This window comes from Mirounga leonina, unplaced genomic scaffold (genome assembly GCF_011800145.1).
Source record: "Mirounga leonina isolate KUSES-001 unplaced genomic scaffold, KU_Mleo_1.0 Mir_126, whole genome shotgun sequence".
NCBI classification, from domain to species: domain Eukaryota; kingdom Metazoa; phylum Chordata; class Mammalia; order Carnivora; family Phocidae; genus Mirounga; species Mirounga leonina.
This window is the reverse complement of record NW_023270314.1, coordinates 8,921,199-8,941,497: the sequence shown is the minus strand read 5'-3', so window position 1 is coordinate 8,941,497 and position 20,299 is coordinate 8,921,199. Positions and strand designations below refer to the sequence as shown.

Genomic DNA, 20,299 nt, shown 5'->3' with positions numbered 1-20,299 from the left:
CACTCACAAATATTTAATTTTTGAGCTTTAGGTTCCCGGTTTAAAAGCCCCTGCTCTAGAAGCTTTGTTTAAGACAAAAATTTAAGATAGTTTTATTTTTATTGTTGTTACTCTCTGTGTACTTCTGTCTGTGGAACTTTCATACTTTTTCTCCAGTCTACTTGTCTGCCTCTTTTTTTTCTTTTTTAACTTAAGTGTCTACTTCCTTCCCCCCATACCTACTGTTTCTAATACCAGGAAAGCCTAGAAGATTTATCCAGTAAAACTGGGTGTTATTTTTTTTAATTTAATTTTACTTTATTATGTTATGTTAGTCACCATACAGTACATCATTAGTTTTTGATGAAGTGATTCATGATCCATTGTTTTCATATAACACCTGTGCTCCATGCAGTACATGCCCATCCCCCCACTCCCCACCCCTCTAAAACCCTCAGTTTGTTTCTCAGAGTCCATAGTCTCTCATGGTTCATCTCCCCTTCCGATTTCCCCCCTTCGTTTTTCCCTTCCTTCTCCTAATGTCCTCCATGCTATTCCTTATGTTCCACAAATAAGTGAAACCATATGATAAGTTACTTTCTCTGCTTGACTTATTTCACTCTGCATAATATCCTCCAGTCCCATCCATGTTGATGCAAAAGTTGGGTATTCATCCTTTCTGATGGCTGAGTGATATTCCATTGTGTATATGGACCACATCTTCCTTATCCATTCATCTGATGAAGGGCATCTCGGCTCTTTCCACAGTTTGGCTATTGCAGACATTGCTGCTATGAACATTGGGGTGCATATGGCCCTTCTTTTCACTACATCTGTGTCTTTAGGGTAAATACCCAGGAGTGCAATTGCTGGGTCATAGGGTAGCTCTATTTTTAATTTTTTGAGGAACCTCCACATTGTTTTCCAAAGTGGCTGTACCAGCTTGCATTCCCACCAGTAGTGTAAGAGGGTTCCCTTTCTCCTTTTGAGAAGTGTTTGTTCATGTCTTCTGCCTATTTTTTGACTTGATTATTTGTTTTTTGGTTGTTGAGTTTGAGAAGTTCTTTATAGATCTTGGAAATCAGCGCTTTGTCTGTAGTGTCATTTGCAAAAATCTTCTCCCATTCTGTGGGTTGCCTCTTTGTTTTGTTGACTGTTTCCTTTGCTGTGCAGAAGCTTTTAATCTTGATGAAGTCCCAAAAGTTCATTTTTGCTTTTGTTTCACTAGCCTTTGGAGATGTATCTTGAAAGAAGTTGCTGTGGCTGATGTCAAAGAGGTTACTGCCTATGTTCTCCTCTAGGATTTTGATGGATTCCTGTCTCACAAACTGGGTGTTCTTTGCTTTTCATTTTGTATAAGTTGTGTGAGAGAATTTCTATTTTTCTTTCTGAGGTTACTGAGAAAATTTAAGATGTTTGTGTTTATTTTATTATAATCCCCCATTAGTGTTATAGTAATCAGTTTGGGCTCGCAAGCAATAGAAACAAACTCTGGCTAAATCAGGCAAAAAGGAATTTGCTGGAAGGGTGTATATACAGCCACCTTTGGAAGCATTGGGCAGGCTGGAGCACCAGGCTTACAAAATGGGTAGTAGGAACTAAGGGGGACTGAGAAATTAAGAAACCTAGCCAAGGTCCTGCCACAGGAATGGCCGGTTCAACTGCTACCATTAGTGAGGCTATCTCTGGAGCCTGGGATAGTCTTTCAACTGTTCCTGCTCCTTTGCATTGATCTGGCAGGATTCACAGTCCTGGGATGAAGTATCTGCTCATCTGAGGCCAGGGTACATGTGCGTGCTTTAGCTGCCAGGGAGGGGGGGGGGAGAGGAGAAGGTAGAGTTTAGTATTTTGTGCCTTCCATTGCAAGTGGGAGGTAGAGCCCTCACCTTCCTGCAGGATTCCATGGTGAGTTATTGCCCCCATATAAGCGTGGTATTTAAATGCTGGAAAGCCAAAAGAATGACAAATGCCCACTACACATTTTTTGAGATACAATTATTCTTACTAGAAAGGAACAATATTTCAAATCCCTGCTTCAACCTTCTCGTCACATAGTCAGAAAAATCAATGCCTGGATTTACCTGGTATTTCCCAGACTAGCCTTCGAGTAGAAGGCCTCCTACTTGCCAGTGTCACTGAGGCCCAGACTTGACTCTCTTACGTCAATGGAGGGAACACAGGACCGGGCCTGCCTTGTGCAGTCCCCAAAACTATACCCCCTGGAGCTTCATCAGCAGATTTTGGCTGGAGCCCATGATACAATCCTGACAAATGGAAAACAGAGAGAGTTTGATGCAGGAACTGAGAGGAAGTTTTCCTGATTCTTAAAAAGAGATTCTTGGGAAGAAATTCTGTCTCTTTCCTCTGCACAATGTCCTGTCTGAATGTGATGGTTGGGATTGCTTGTCCCATCCAGCCTCAGACTCAAGCATGAAGGCAAAACACAAGTAAAGGTGAGGCCAAACAATTTCTGGAGAAAAAGAGCTGCAGCTGTCTTACCTTCTTATAACAGGAAAGAATAAATCTTGTCATTATAAAGGTCATTCTAGGGTGGATTTTTTATAATTTGCTGCTAAACACAAATAAACCAGTCTATATATCTTTGGATTTTATTAAACTGTCCTTTCATGTCCTGAGGAATACATCCTTTGTGCAGTTAGTCCTCTGTTTTAACATGCTAAGGGGCTCATTACTAGGAGAGCATAATTATTCCATGTAAACATGTAAAAAGATAATAGAGCTTTACTTCCTCAGCTCACTTTTTCCTTTTCTCCTTTTTACTTATTAGTCCCATTGGCTTTTGTACATGAAAAATTGTGGATCATGTCACTTATTAGCAAAGAAAGTAAAATAAAAATGGTCTCTTACCCAATAGTTTGGTCTTTCAATGACATCATATGCAATTGCACATATCGATGCAAGTTATATAGCTGACATATATACACTGAAATAATAAATTATGTCCTATGTTAGTGTTTAAATATGACATTTTGGAGGAATCTGATAGGTACGAGAAACGTCTCTTGACAGGATTGTTGGTTGTTAACAGAAAGGCATACTGAATAAGGCAAGTCAAAAATCATACAAATACATTCGGCATTTGCTGTGTACCGGGCTGAGCACATAGATGCTGGCTCAACAGTGGCCAACAGGGGTAACGGGGGTTTTACTCCCATGGAGTTTACAGAGTACGTGGGCAGTCAAGCTGATGAACAAGCAGTTGTAACACAGTGTGATAGATGCTCTCATATGGTGCAACGTATGAGAATATAAGAGGGGTATGTAACTCAGGAAGGGGTGGGAATGGCCAAGAAAGGACTCCTGGGAAGAATGTATCAAGCCTGACTCCTGGAGATTGAATGGACTTGAAGTAGGTAAGAGAGAAAAGCATATGTGGAGAAGGGCTCGTTCAGGGGACTAGAAAAGGGAGAGAGGATGCACAGGCATCTGCAGAGAGCAGGAAGTGGCTAAGCGGAGGCAGGGGGCAACAGAGTAAGAGACTGGATCGCAGAAGTACAGAAGGAGCATTCATTTAGAGTGTTCGCACTGCTTCTGAATACAGCAGGGATCCATGTGTGCATTTGATGAAAGCTCTTCTGGCTGCACGGCAGAGACGCGACATGAAAGGGACAGAGCAGAAGCAGTGGCCATGCTAGTCATCCCGAGGGGCTGTCAAATAGGAGGAAGGAAAGGGGAACCTGGACGGAAGATTTACGATGTGGGTCATTACTTGAATGTGGTGGAAAGGGAAAGAGAGGCACCCAAGGGGACTGCTTGGTTGAGATGGATGGAAGGTCATCACTGGGGAAGGACTGCCAAAAGGAGCTGATGTGGGGGAGGACAGTGGCTTCAGCTTCGAACATGGCTCTTAGTTGTCTGTGGGGCATCTAGCAGACATTGGATTTGGGTCAGGACTTGTGTGCACAGATACAGAGTTTGGACGTGGGCTGGCGTCTCTGAGTTCCAGTATTCTGATTTATTAGATGATGATGATGGTGATATCTACCTCATAAATGTCATAGGATTGAACGAGATAAAATAAAGCAACTCAGAGGCAGATATTGTTTTCATGAGTTCTGTTCTTTGGTTATTATTGTCAGTGATACTTTTCCTTCTGTCACTCTGTTTCCAACTGGTCGCCTGAAATGATTAAAAAGATATGGCAGCTGATGTCTGCTGAATACTTACTGTGTACTAGACACTCCTGACTCTTCCAATACTGTACAGATATTAAATCACTTATTCCTTAACATAACTCTGTGAAACAAGTACTTTCATACCCAAAGAAATTAAGCAACTTGCCAAAATCAGGTAGCTAGGAAGTATTGGGGTGCAGATTTGGACAAAGGCAGTCAGACTCCGTTTCTTGTACTTTATGGATGAGAATATATTTTTGCTAAATAGACTTTTGACTTTTCATCAGTTTATAATGTTGGTTTCATTCCTTAAGAATATTCTAGTGGTCATCTTTTTTTTCTTTTCAACAACTCCTTTATTTCTGAAATTCTTTGTATAGTTAATATTAAAATATTCTTCTACTTTATATCATAATGTCAAATCCACTGCTGATTGACTTTCATACACATACATATAAACATAAATTTCCATTTCGGATTCATAACTCCAGCCATTTTCATATTCATCGACTTGTAGGCTTGAAAGGAACTTAAAATCTTCTTATTTAATTGCATAGCAAATGTTTAAATTCATCTTGTCAACTAGTTTTTCTACCAAGACTTCTAGAGTTTCAGTCACAGAAACCGTCCTCCACAAATCCCATTTCAGTGTCTGTCCTTGTTCTCAGTAACCTAATCTCCCCCGCTGTTCCCCCAGCACCTGAAAGCTACTGGCACATGGAAAGTACACCATATATTTTGTGGAATGAATGAATAAATAAATGATTGATTATCAGAAAAACCACATTGACTATTCTGTAAGTTTCTTGGTAATTCAACAAGGACAAAATACAATTTCCTTCACTTAAAATATGACTATTTTCATGCAAGAGGAAGGCTAAGATAACTAAGGAAAACACTTGGGGTTTTCTCTGTTTTTGGAAAACAAGAATTGACTTATGTAGAATTCCAGTAACACCTGAAAACTGGGACTGCTGGGAATCCAAGAAGATGCTCTCTGCCCTGACTTTCGAGGTGAGCAAGTTGGAGCTGCTTTCCTAAGGCCAGATAATTGCCACTTCAGCCTGCTTGAAGTGTAAATTTGAACTTTGTTCTGAACTGGGGAGGGAACCAGGAGCTTGAGTTGATGACCAATGTTGGGCCAATGCCAACTCATATCATGAACAGTTGGATTTTTATGATCTGTCTGTGAAGAGAATCCTGTAGTTGGGTATCGGACCTTTCAAAGTCCATGGAGTATTCCTTTGTTTCCTCTTTGGGATTATCCTAGCAGCACTATCCATAAGGCAAACCCAATAAATAAATAGTTCTACTGTTAATACTTTTTTTCTTATCACATTACTAAAATAAAACTCAAATCTGTGTTTCATAATTCCTATTGTTCCCAGATTTATTCATTTAGGTGCTAAAAAAGCATGAAAGATAATGCTGACAGTTAAATCTGAAATAATTTATTTAAATCCTGGTCCCCGAGTTCTAATGGAAAATGACTCATATGGCATATTCAAAGCCAAAAGTGGAATTCAGATTGGTTATTTGGGGTTGTATTTTTTTCAATAAAGTTATTCATAATTCCCAATGACGATGATGAATTTGTGGTTGCTAAGTTAGTGTTGGGCATTGCATCTTTAGAGTCTGATTAGGTGGGAGTTGCCATTTGCTGTGCTGTGAATTGCCAACAAAGCTGAATCTGTCACAGGTGCTACGATTTGTATTTCAGAAAAATTTCTTCACCAAGTTTAATTATCCCCAAAGTATTCTACTCTACACAAAGTACTGAAAAGAGTCAGCAATTTTTTTCATTTTCAGTACTGTGATGTAAATTTGGATTTTGTCTACTACCTACATGTAGAGATGATGGAATTTCAAATGCAGGAGACCCTCTGTTTTATAATATAAAACACTATTTTCTATTCGTTTTTCCATTTTGGATTCAGAAAAAGAATAACACCAATTGGCTGTAACCAAATCACATATCCACAGTGACATAAACCATGCTTTGTAGAAGGGAGCAGGCATGAGGTAGATAGAAAGTGTGTAGGTTTAACTACTAATGGTGGAAACTGGGAAATGGGAAGTCCTACACTCAAAAATATTAAATAAATTTAGGATTTATTTTTTTCTTATTAAGTATTAATATGTGTTATTTCTTATTAAGTATTAATTAAGTATTAATATGTGTTTCAAGCTCATGGAAATAAGTATGTATCCTTTTTTGTATTAGGCAGCCTGTCCCTTGCAGAGACTAGGGAACCAGGCAGCTTGTGCAGATAGTCATCACTCTTTCAGCAAAGCAATTCCTCTTCACATCAGCATATATCAGTCGGGTTTCTGTTGTTTTTTCTTTTCCATAAAACAGAATTTATTTTTTTCAATGTTTCAACAGGAAGGCCTGATGGAGAAGTTTCTCCTAAATGTTTCACTGCAGAGGTAGTTTCTTTAAAATTGCCTGAGGTTGATTTGTTAAATTAAAGGAAGGTCTTTGACCCTGGAAATCCGTAAGGAGTGATTATGGTTATGAAAATAATTTTTAAGAGACCAGCATTGTTTTTTTTTTTGAGACAGAGAGAATGAGAGAGAGAGAGCACATGAGAGGGGGGAGGGTCAGAGGCAGAAGCAGGCTCCCCGCCGAGCAGGGAGCCCGATGCGGGACTCGATCCCGGGACTCCAGGATCATGACCTGAGCCCAAGGCAGTCGCTTAACCAACTGAGCCACCCAGGCGCCCCGAGACCAGCATTGTTTGATGAGTTAAGAAATATGTTACGTTAAAGCTCTTTGGGATATTTTAAAATGAGATTCTTCATCTTTTTCCACGTCTTTCTCCTTGTCTTCATATTAATGAAATTCTAACAAATAGAAATTATTAATTGAATTGAGAAATAAGTGTGTGTGTTGGAAATTGCTGAGCCTCCAAATTGTAATTATGATTTTATATTCTTTGTAGGATTATTTAACCATTCATAAGTATGGCAATGCAGCCAGAAATGATCTCTGGAATACACTATCAGAGGTAAAGTATAGGAAGCTCGAATACCGAAACCTCCTCTTGACTATTTGAATTGAGAATTGAGTTTATAAACCATTCTTAACTTTTATTGACACTAACAGATGTTTTTACTTTTTATATTTTCTCATATTGCTTTATCATTTTATTTTTGATATATTATAAAAGTAATGGGGTTTAAAACTACTTAAACTACAAATGGTAGTAAAAAGTACCTTGCCTACTTTCAAACAAGACAATACTTCTGAAATATAACATTCATATTGTGTCAGATATTCATGTATGAGAGAAATATTGATGTTAAAATAATTTTTTCTATAGGTGAATAACAAATATTTAAATTTGGTACTGGACATACTGGGGATACTTAATGATGCCAGAAGTACTTGTTTTAACAATCAACTCTGTTTTATCTTCCATTAAGTAAAAACTTTAATGCTAATAAAGCTTTCGTTTCTCTATATATGCATGAAGCTTAATTTAAGGCAAGGAGATTAATTTTACTAACACGTTATATTAGCTTCACTGATTTTACATGTTTTCATCCTTAAGTAAATCATAAAGGTTAAAAGTAAAAATGGTTTAATGTTAATTATGTTTATAATTCATGTTTATAAAACTAATTTATACAATTTGGGTTATAAAGGCTTTAAAACGGAATGGAAAGTTTGTAAATATACAAGAAGTAATGGATCAGTGGACACTCCAGATGGGTTATCCTGTTATCACCATCTTGGGAAATTCAACAGCAGAAAATAGAATAATAATTACCCAACAACACTTTATTTATGACATCAGTGCTAAAACTAAAGCACCTGAACTTCAAAATAACAGGTACAACACTCTTTTACATGAAAAAACAATTGCTTTTATTCTTGGGTTTCACTTTGCATTTTTAACATTTTAAAAAGATTGCTAGCACAATTATAAAATGTAAGTGAAATATGGTTTTCATTTTTTTATTTACATATGGTGTTTTCATTTTGATTCCTCATTTACTCCCATTTCTAGATATTTTAACCATCAAAGTGACAGCACACCAAAGTTATTTTGTTTAAGCAGAGTTTAAATTATCATGGTGATTTAGAAAATTATGTGATTTTTTTTTACTTTTCCCTGTGAATGTTTGTTGAATTAAATTCAAGAAAGTTAAGATGTAGTGAAGTCAATTAAATGGAATGGAACAAACTAAGATTTATAAAATAGATGAGAATAGAAACTTACAATCCAGAAAGACTAATTAAAACAAACAAAAACTACTACTAGACTAGTATCTGAGCCAAAGGAACTCAAAGTAGATCTATTTTTAAATGGTCTAAGTATCAATGCTACTTAGCATCAAAATATGTTCTCCTCCCTCATTTTCTGTGTGTAAAACCACTGAACAGACAACATACATAGTATTTTTATTTGTTGTTAAACTTTCTTTTGAAACTTATTTAATTACTGAAAACAACATATAGTGTTTCTTTTCTACTTCATGTTTTCTTACTGTATGGTGTCTTATTAAAGGCTGAGCCAAAGAAAGATAATGCAGTTTAAATCAGTTCATTTCATTTTTTAAAAGATGCCCTAAGAAAAGATTGGAGAGGGAGGGGACAGAAGGGATGGAATTTAAAATTAATAAATAAAATAAAGTGTTTGGATTAGGTTGGTCATGCTATCTCCCATTACATTGGCATATTAGGACTTTGACTTTATCGCCCACCAATATCTAGGAGGTGTGAAGCATGAATTGTTTTTGGTTTTTTGTTTTTGTTTTAATCTCTAAGAAGGATGGAAATCGTTCCCAAGTAGGCTAGCTCCCAGATGGGCTATAGGTAGAAGTGACTGAGAAATTCCTGAATGTTTAACGATGACTGAATTTGGAATGTCCTTTAGAAAGCATTGTCTTAAATCTCCTGGTCAATAGATACATTGGCTTTGGACAAACCGCCCCTGCAAGTCAACTGTTTCAACCAATGGAATGTAGTCTTACCCTGCCGCACTGTCATGATCTGACTCTTGTCTGTCAACGCTTCTGTATTACCCAGCCTGGGTTCTGCACAGTTGCCAAATGCTGCCTCTGATTCTCCACCCTCTGGCCCAGGGCTAAACCTGCTTAGGCATCAACTCCAGCCTTGCCAGGAAGTACATAAAAACTACTTGACTGTGGCAAAGTTAGAGAGATTTAGGCCATGCCTTTGAGAATGATCAGTTTGACACAAACATCACTGATGCAGAAAAACATAAAGGACCTGCAAATGACAGAACAAATTTTGAACAAAAATACAGTGTCAGCCTATAACATGCATCAGATGTATCAGCTATGAGTCTGACTCTTTAAAGGCAGAATTTCTCCCAGGCTGTATAAGCATACGTAACTTGAACAGAGCTTTGCTTTTGCTAGAGTTGTAAAATCATATGGATAATGTTGAACCCTGAGAACCTGGCATATAAAATATTAAGAGTAAGATAATATATGGAGTCCCTTTAAGCTCGAAAATTATTTTCTATCTATTTTGAAATAATAGAGCTTGCAGTTAAAAATTTAGTATTCAATTGTATCTTATTGATCAATTTTATTCACTCTAACATTGTGGTCAGAACTTCAATACCAATTCTATCGGTCCTTTGTATGTAGCCTTCCTAGGTCTTTATTATACAGTGCAAGCTGTTGATGCAGTAAAACAGTGCCCACCGATACCAGAAATCCCATGAATTGTGGATCTTTTCTGAGTCAGTATCATCAATTCTTTGTCCTGAATTTTGTAAAGGATACTAGAACATCACTACAACATGCCCAGAACATTTTTAATGCATATAGTAATTACATTTTTCTATAGAAAGATGGTTATATAACTAATAATTGCATAGAGTTAGGTGATGTAAAAGTGAATAAGGTATTTGCTAGAATTTAGGTATTCTGGAAGTTCTGAATTTGTCTAGCTTTTTTTCTTTATCAAGTTAATACATTGCAATGTTAAGCAATGTCTCCTCATCCACTTACGGAGTTTCTCAGAGTCCTGTTCTACAGACAATTGTATTTATCTCCATAGTCATATTTTCCTTTTGCTATCATCCTGATGACAGCAACTTCTGTAGAGTTCATGGTATCTACATTAATGCTTCACTGATATGGGTACCATTTTACAAAAAAGAATTTTCACTCAAGCTAAAATATGTACCTATTATTTTCTACCTTAACATGATTATCAGGATAAACATTGCTTTATTATAAAAACATGAACTATGGAGAGAGAGGTAACCCCAGGGAATATTACAGAAAAAATATCTTAAAGGTCTATTGAAATGCATTTTGTGCTTGTTTTTTTTTCTGCTTAAAGTGAGATGACTAAAATTAAACTTAGGTATCTGGAACACAATCTAATTCACAAATTCTTTTTCCTAATCTTTTTTTCAAACATAACCCACCGCAGTCTGAGATTTTCTTTATAGCACACCATGCTTCACTCAGCAGTGTTTAGTGTCTTCCACCCTTTTAAGTTGTAACCATAAAGCAACGTGCTTTCTTTGATTTTTGAAATGAAATTTAGGAAAAGATCAAATATGTGTTGTTTGGAAAGTTATGAAAAATAACATCTAGGATCAATAGTATAGCAATTCAGAAATGAATACAAATTTTAGATATGCTTGGTAATTTGTCATTTTTATTTTGTTTTTGTGACAATATATACATTTTAGTTGTGTGCATACACAATCGTGCAGACATAGACACACACACAGACACAGAGAGAGCAAAAACATTCTTGGGAAAAATACCCAGAAGACTATTTCAAAAGTTTTACAAAATGCCCGAGTGTTTGTATCCCCCCAGTACCTTATAGTTAACTCTTTTGCATCTGAACAGCTGTGTGATTCAGTGTCTGCCATGTAGGAAGTTTCCCATAGGGATGTGGCATTGACTGTAAACAACATGCAGGTATCCATATGAATCTCTTTTTCTTGTACTGTAGAGACTTTTGCTAAAACTCAAATATTGAAGCATACCATAGAAATGTTATCATTTCTAGTTCCACTATTTAGAAGAATACAGTTTAAATAAATGCAAAAGTGTACTTATTTATATTAGGGGCAAGTAATATTTCACGTTTTATGATCATGCTTTAAAAAGACACATTTATCCTTGAGGATTTTTAAACATCATCCATTTTGTATATTTCTTGCCCTTTAACGGATACTTATTTGACTTCACAATTTAGTTGACCCAACTCAGTGTGGAAGATATGTACCAGAAAGTCAAGTTCATAAGGTTAATCTCTGTCTTGCCCATAGACTGATTTGGTTCCTTTCATTTTACTTTGGTCTAATCCTATTTGATCCAATTCAACAGCAATTTCTGGAATGCCTTCCATTTCTAGGCTTCTTCAAGATCTTAAGTTTACAAATATGAACTCAGATAATAATTTGAGAGTCAGATGCATAGTCAAGCGTTATTGTCTCTTAACTAATTTTTTCAATTAATCAAAAAAGAGTCGTTATTTTTAGAGAAGAGCTGTTAAAGAAATATATATCAATTCTCTTTGTCTTCCTCACAGTAATACCATTATTAAATATTTGCCATATTCTTAGTATTATGTTAAGAGCTTGGAGGTCTTTGATAAAGAGCTTAAGTGGGTTATGTTCATTTACTTCTACTTTAAAAACAATACATTTGGTTACTATAGGTTATTGATTCCCTGACCAACTGTGTGGATTCCACTGTGGTATAGCTCAGTGTCTCTACATAGTTGGCACTCAAAAATATTTCGCTGATTAAAACATATTATTTTAACTTTACATATTGTAGATGGCCACTAGTGTAAAATGATTAATTTCTTCTACTCTTCCACTTAGATTTGTTACTATTACTGATTTGTGTTTCTTGTGAATGAGAAATGAAGTGATAAAATAATCAAATTCCATGTACCAGATTTAGAGGAGATGCCCTCTCTTCCCATGCCCCCCAAAACATATTCATTATGTTTGTAATTATATAATCCCGGATACGTTTCCTGAAAAATTCTCAATTCTCTGTTTACTTTCCCAATTACAGAGCTCAAACAGTGTCTCTTCCATAAAATAAAAAATATTTTTTACATACTAAATGTTGTTGGCTACCCTGCTGTTAATGGTGCAATGATAGGTCAACATAATCTGGCTATACTTCAGGGAAAGAAACAAAATGTAGTCACTGAATTTATTGTAAAACCATCCAGATTATCTCTCGCTAGTCACTTGAGATTAAATTGATACTACTTCAAGTACAAGTATAGGCTTCCATTTTTACCCTGTAAAAAGTCAAATTCTAGAAAATGCTTCTTTTAATAGCTGATACTAATGACTGATCCCTGAACATTGGTTGATGATTTCACACATCATTGTGGAAATTTCATTTCAGAAAATAGAGCATTAAGTGTGTTCGACACTATTCTTTGTATTGATCTGGATTTTAGGGGCATCTGATTAGTTTCACCTTTCATTCCTGTTTTGCTGAGTAACTTTAGGTGTGCTGTATTAACCTATCTGTAAAATGTGATAATACTACTTATTAGGATAGTTATGTGAAAAAATAAGGATAATGTTGAAATGTAAATGCATGAAGCCACTGAAATGTGTATTAATTTAACATAGAAACAAGTAGAAAGGAGTTATTTTGAGACTTAATCAATATATGGTGTGGCTCTGATTTATTGATTTTAGCTACTTTTTATTCTGTAATGTAAAATGCAAATCTTTTTTTTTTTTTTTGCAAGAAATATTGTTTTGTTGAAAGTCCCCCTTTTGTATTGAAATTAAAACTCTTACAGGCTAAGTCTGCTTAGTGGCATTGAAGAAATGAATTCATCTTCTTGACTTATTCCTTACTTTTGTGACGGGAATTTTTTTATTTCCCCTAAAGAGAATAATAGAAATCATGCAGAAGGTGCATAGCAAATGTTGTTTATTTGTTATAACCATTTTTATTCTTAAAGCTTCTATTTTACTTTGCAGTTACCTCTGGCAGATTCCATTAACTATTGTGGTGGGAAATAGAAGCCATGTGTCTTCAGAAGCAATTATTTGGGTGACTAACAAATCAGGTAAAATATATATGCTCCCCTCAGGAACTATTTGGTTTCAGATAATTGTTTAGCAACTTAACCTCTGGTTTCAGCTGTTGTAAAAATGTGAATAAAGACAAATTAGAAAGAGAATATGAAAGAGTGATAATCCCTTCTACAAAATTAAGTATAATATAGTATAGTTTGTACATAATCTAATTTTAGTCTGCCTATATAATTCTTAAGTTTATTTGTGTCATTGATGGTAAAGAGAACATTTAAAACAAGGCGTCTGTAGTACTAATTTTAGCTGTTTTAAACTGTATCATTTTATAATCCCAAATGTAATTAAATTATAATCATAACTCCCAGTAAAACAGTATGCCAAATAATGAAACACAGGCCACATTTTCAATTCCATTTTCCTGCTATCTTGTTTTTTGCCAGACTGGCTCTTTAAAGAATGGACAAGGCGATATTCTCCATAAAATTAGATAATTATAGGGACAGAACGGAGGGGACTTGATAGGTCATCAAAACATCACCTAAACTAGGGTCAACTCTCAAGGAGCAGAAAAAGATGAGATTCTATTTTGTTTCTAAATATCTTCAAATAAGATAGCGACCTATTTCAGTTCACTGTCAGAAAGCTATTTCTTGAATCCAATCTAAATCCTTCATGCTAGATGTGAAACAGGTCTCTTTAATTTTTGTTTTCTATTGAACTGGAGAAAAAGCCAATTAATCATCTTTTATGTAATATTTTATTTAGATTTAGATGGTCAAGTATGTCCACGTTTTTTCTACTCCTTTCTTGCGTTCTGTTGATGTTATCTTATTTCATAACCACTATGAACAGCTACAATCTGTTTTTTGTAATAAGTGAGCTAAAATTAGTAAATAACAAAATAAACATTGTATCTGCCCCTCAGTCTTGCTATTATAAGGGAGATATAAGTGCTCAAAATACATATATACAAGAAAAAGTTCTTATAGCAAAATCTAATCTGCATACCAGAAATATAAATGCTTGTATTTTCAGTTGAATTTTTATTCAAATTTCCATGTTGTTGTATTTTTAACACATAATCACATATTATGAAAATATGTGCTTTTATTTATATACATTGTGTATCAAAGATTCATAAGTAATGTAGTGATGAATTGAAATGCTTATTTTAAAATTTATTGGTGTTTCTCCTTTTAAAATTGCTTATTATAATCTATTCTTTTCATTTCTTAGAGTTAGCATTTATATGATTCTTAATTCACTTACTGTATTATTTGTTTTTTTTTTACTGCTCTTTTACTTTTGTGTAGTTGTTTTGTTTATCTACATAATTTGTTATGAAATGATGAGTGAAAACAGTGAGTCATTAACCTAATGATCTAACTATTAGATCCTCCATGGGATTGCTAGGAACATGAAATAGAACAATTTTCAGAAACCAAGTAAAACATTTCTCACTGGGGGGTACAATGGAAATGGGACAATTACAAGGGTGCAAAGATACTGATTAAAAGTCAGGATCAGGCCAAAACGTCACTTTTAGAGAGTGGATCCAGGGCAAGTCTGATACTTCGTCAATATTTTCCCCATGTCCATTTCCTCTATCTCCTTAGTTATTTGTCTGCTATTATTCAGGGTATCCTCTTGTTTCACGTAGAGTACGCAGAATAGTGTCACAGCTTTTCTTGACCAATAACCACAGGTGTATTTGAGAGGTTGTTTCCATTTGTAGTCTCTCATTTTTAATGAGGAATAATAACAACACGATATTTCAAAGCATACATTTGCCTAAAATGTCACCTATATTAATACAAATGTCATGCTCACTACATAGTGTGTGCAGTGCATGACTCTGGGAGATGATATTTACATTGCCTCTGATAATTGAGTTGTGCCACCTACAGTGTGTCAGTTTCCATTAAATCACAGCAGAGCCTTCTGGTTGATGGAACATTGTCCCGATAGAAGTGTTGAAGCTTTTGTGGAGAATGCCCATACCAAGTAAATATTTCTTGAAAACTTTATAAATATGTAAATCTGGAAGAAGCTGCCAAGAGGGACCTAAAAGAAAGACAACCATTCTGTTTTCCCTGTTCAGTCTCATTCTGGCTTTAGTTTTGTCTTAAATCCCTTCATTATGATGACAAATAAAAAACTGACACAAGGCACAGACTAGGGGGAAAGAAAAGATTGTTAACTCTTGTCTCCTTTCATGTGTTATTACCTCTCTCTCTCTCTTTTTTCAAAATACAGTTAACTAGGGACACCTGGGTGGCTCAGTCGGTTAAGCGTCCAACTCTTAGTTTCAGCTCAGGTCATGATCTCAGGGTCTTGAGATCAAGCCCCGCATTGGGCACTGCACTCAGCAGAGAGTCTGGTAGAGATTCTCTCCTTGGGGGCGCCTGGGTGGCTCAGTCGTTGAGCGTCTGCCTTCGGCTCGGGTCGTGGTCCCAGGGTCCTGGGATCGGGTCCCACATCGGGCTCCCTGCTCAGCGGGGAGCCTGCTTCTCCCTCCTCTCCCACTCCCCCTGCTTGTGTTACCTCTCTCGCTGTGTCTTTCTCTGTCAAATAAATAAATAAAAAATCTTAAAAAAAAAAAAAAAAAGATTCTCTCCTTCTCCCCCTACCCCCCTCTTTAAAAGTAAATAAATCAATCAAAATAAAAAATATAGTTAACTAATATCAATAATAATATCAATAATGTTTTTTCCATAAAAACATTAAGAAAATATTCTGGTCAATTCTAATCAACATTGTATTTTAAAAGTCCACCTTTTAGTTACAACAATAAGATCAATGTTTTTATAATTTTTCATTATCAGTCACATAGATTTGATCTCACCAGGTATTAAAGCACAGTCATGGTGAATAATATAAAGTATAAATTTGATTTGAATCATCATATACTCTTGACGCTTCCATTTTTTAAACCCTTTGGATGAATATCGAATTAATTCCAAGTTAAGGTATAGTTCATTCTAGCCTAAAATAGTTTTTAAATCAACTTTTAAATTACTGAAAGCAGGTAAAAGGATTTATCTTTTTCGTTTTTACTACTGAGATACTGAGAATGCAGATGTTTATAAATGTAACAGCTTGTATGGTGACAATGAATGTGTAATGGAAGGGAATAAATTTAATGCCAAATGTTAGGAAAGAAAAGATTCAAAATAAAAGGAAATTGATGCTGAAATTACAAATAAACATTAAAAATAATGTAATGATATAGTGCTTGCCTTAAGCATTGGCTTATATAAGACTTGTAAGCCTTTAGAATGAGTTATTTTTAATCCCCATTTTATAAATGAGGAAGTTAAGGCTTGAGACATAACTTGCATAAATTGTCTTAGGAGCTTGGTTTTCTTTTCTAAATGTATTCCCTCTAAACCACACACACACACACACACACACACATGTAGATTTTAAAATTTTGGTAGGTTGCTTTGCTGATATGCCAATTACTCAACATGTTGCCATTGTATTCATACACATGGTTCTTTATAGGTGCTATGGAGCATTTTCTAATTTGATTCTCACACAAGTCCAGTGAGAAAACCAGTATGTGTTATACCTGAGTTTGTTTTACACTGTACCCTTGTTACTTTGGTTGGCTTTTTGTTTGTTTTAAATTCTGATTTTTCTGCAACCAGCCAATACTGAGGATAAAGGCTTAATCTTCCTCTTTTTATTCAGAAAGTATAGAATATAAAACCAAAATATTATAAAATTCCAAGTACTCTGTGCCTTGATATAATCTAAATTTTGTGCCATTTTGGATACATTCTACATACAATTTTAAGTTATTATTACTAACATTGAAAATATAACTTCCATACTTTTTATATTGGTACTCATCACATACCATACCTCATTAGGCCATTGGAAAAGGTCTCTTTAGAATTCATTGCTTGCCATTAGTTATTTTGAAGAACATTTTAAAGATATAATTAGCTAGAATGAAAAAGACATTTACAAATCTATTACAAAATCTTTCAGGGAATCATTTCTCCAAAGATTTCATTTATAACAAAGGCATAAAAATATTCATGAACAGTAATAACCTTCAGGTTTTAGTTATCAATTTAATAATAACATACTTAAAAACAATAGATGCCTGCCTTTTTTATTCTCCGATGAAATAGAAGGTATAGGGATTGTTTTCCTATTTTAATTTGTCTCTCTTCTACCTATAAGTTGTTGAATTCAATAAGTTTATTTTTTATTTTTTTATTATTTGTAGTTTCAATTTTCTACTTAAATTCTGGTTAGTTGACATACAGTGTAATGTTAGTTTCAGGAGTAGAATTTAGTGATTCATCACTTACATATAACACCCAGTGCTCATCACAACATGTGCCCTCCTTAATGCCCGTCACCCATTTAGAGCCAAGTGTATCACATGAGGTTAAATTGTGCCAGCTCTTTAAAATGTGAACAAGAAATAACTTTAAAAAATAGACTTAATATCATAGGATTCCATGACTGTTTCAGAATTGTAAAAACATAAATCATGTATTCATATATTAAACTTGATTCTTGAATATTATAATGTCTTCAAAAAATAACCACTTCTTAGATGAAAATGATCAAATTTACACTTAACCCAAGTGAATTTAGTATATGTGCTGCCAAAGCAAGCACCTAACCCAAGTGAATTTAATCACAATATGTGTTGTGATAAAAATCCTCATATTATTGAAGATAGAGTTAGGATTACTCAAGGGAAACAGTATCCTCAATATTTTAATCTTAATTTTTTTCACTGAATTGAAATCTCTCTTCAGATGGTTTAGTTTTTTAAAATGTCTTCTCTTTTGTTAATTATTTTTTATTTTTTATATCTGTAAAATGGGGTGACATTCCAAAACTTCAAAGGAATTGTGTAGATAAGCACATTAAAGTTTTGAAAAATATACAAAAGCAAAGTATCAGAAAATTGGGAAACTATTAATATTTTAGAGCAATATCTGATAGATCTATTTTTTTAAGTACCAGAGATGAAGCCTGGTAAAATTTCACACAGAGGAAAACAGTTCCTTCTTCTACTGAGTCATAGAATTGGAAGGGACCTTAAATGCTATTTATTAGTTGGCCCTTAGATTATATGAGTGGCCTAAGTTCAAACATTTACGTGTAGGAGAACTGGAACAAAAATCTAACTATCCTGCTCCTGTTCTAATTCTTATTTCCAATGCTGTGTCCCTCTTTTTCAAAACAATATAAGAATGTGAGAAATATATACCATATTACAGTAAAAGTGCTATACCATCTTGTATCAATAGAATATAATGTAGTAAAAAGGACACCCAAGTCAGGAGACCTGAGACAGACCATTTCCTGCTTTCTTGGACAATTCGATTAACCTGTCTGAGCCTTGTTTTTTTAAATGTTCCAAGATACTATTTATAAAAGTGGCAAAAAGCTGACATATCATCTGAAACATTAAAGATTAGATTTTTATGTTCAGCATACATTTTTGGTTTTACTGTACATTTATAAAAATTGGCAAGATGTAACAGGTGTTAGATTAAGGAGCCCACCCCATTTCAGAGCCTACCTCATTTCAGCAATTAATAGTCATTAATGTTCACCCAGTGATTTTTGTGGTCACACCCTCTTCCTGTGTGGCTTCTACTTGAGAGAGACTATAGAGTCAGTGTTTCAAAAAGAGAAAGAAAAAGAAAACCTGTTTTGTAGCCTGATGTGTAAAAAACCTTGATAACAAGGTGAAAATTGGAGATTTTGTGTCTCACTCAGAACTGACACAAATGGATTTCTGTGATGCATTTTCTGGTTTTGAGTCATTGTGGAAATTAGGTGTCCCGGTGTATGGGGTGTGTGTGTGTGTGTAAAATATAAATTTTAAGTAAACTTAATACATTTCATAACTTTTACGAACCATGAGTCCTGAGGACATCCACGAAATGATTAGAATTGTAAGCTATGGTTCTGTGAAGTCAACAGAGGCTGCCATTAAGGTGAATGGAGTTCTCCATCTGTACCATATTTTGAAGGAGTTAAATATATAAGTTATAAGATTGCTTTTACTGACTTCCTTTAAGTGAATTAGCTGAGGAATATAATCAAGTTACCATTTTCTGAAGTGATTCCAATAAACAGAATTTATTATCTTTGTTCTAATTATATGTAGAAATATTAGAGTCTTAAACAAATGAGTTTCCTTTTTCCAACATTATTGATGATGCTGGAAAGTCTGCTATTTATTAGTACTTCCAAAAAAGCACAAGAAAAAAGGCAAGAAACAATAGTGACTTTAAAATAAATGAGCCCTGTTGTTTTAATCACTTTCTTAACTGAATAAAATAAGTAGAATGTGCACCTAAAACCTTTTCTTCTATTCTAGCCCCATATTTAAATACAACCTAATTAGAAGCACATAAATACAGGAGATTTCTTGGTGACATTTATCTTGAGAAGGACATTGTATATAGGCAATGGGGTTTTATCAAGAACAAAAAATGTTAATTATAAGAAAACAATTAATTGAGGTAATAATGGGTAACCAACTAAAGGTTTTCTAGTGAATTCTAGATATGGTGATGAATTAATTAAAGAGTAGATTTCAATTAGGTATTTATGGTGGTGTTCTCTTTTAATTATTGGTACTATAATATCTATTATTTAGAAAATATACTTCATCTCTATTTAACCCATAAATTTAAAATCTGTTTTACTCCAAAAAATGTTGTTTTCAGAGCACCACAGAATAACTTGGGACAAAGGAAGCTGGTTGCTGGGGAATATCAATCAAACTGGCTATTTTAGAGTCAACTATGATTTAAGGAATTGGAGATTATTAATTGATCAGTTAATCAGGAACCATGAGGTAAACTGGATTTACTCATCAAAGATCTGTTTCGATAGGTGAACACCTGCCATTTTAATCCTGATTCCCTCTTTTTTTTTTTTCCTGGTTGATCTCATAGGTTCTCTCTGTCAGTAACAGAGCGGCTTTGATTGATGATGCCTTCAGCCTGGCCAGGTATGTTTTCCAGTGGATCTTCACAAGAAAACTGATGTCTGTAAGGCTTCCTCTATTAAGCTAAATATTGTATGTTTTGAATAAGAAGCCTTTTAAGAACAATTTCTATCTCATGTTTTTTTGTTTTTGGATATGAATTATAA

The 20,299-nt window shown here is 34.7% G+C and overlaps 1 protein-coding gene across 1 annotated transcript in view; it reads left to right on the top strand.

The window, feature by feature from the left end:
• TRHDE (thyrotropin releasing hormone degrading enzyme) overlaps positions 1-20,299 on the top strand; it is a 363,215-nt gene that overhangs the window by 269,055 nt on the left and 73,861 nt on the right. The window contains exons 8-12 of the mRNA XM_035002118.1: positions 7,061-7,126; positions 7,767-7,954; positions 13,094-13,182; positions 19,870-20,000; positions 20,101-20,156. Coding sequence (XP_034858009.1) covers positions 7,061-7,126; positions 7,767-7,954; positions 13,094-13,182; positions 19,870-20,000; positions 20,101-20,156 — 530 coding nt within the window. The remainder of the gene's footprint in view (positions 1-7,060; positions 7,127-7,766; positions 7,955-13,093; positions 13,183-19,869; positions 20,001-20,100; positions 20,157-20,299) is intronic.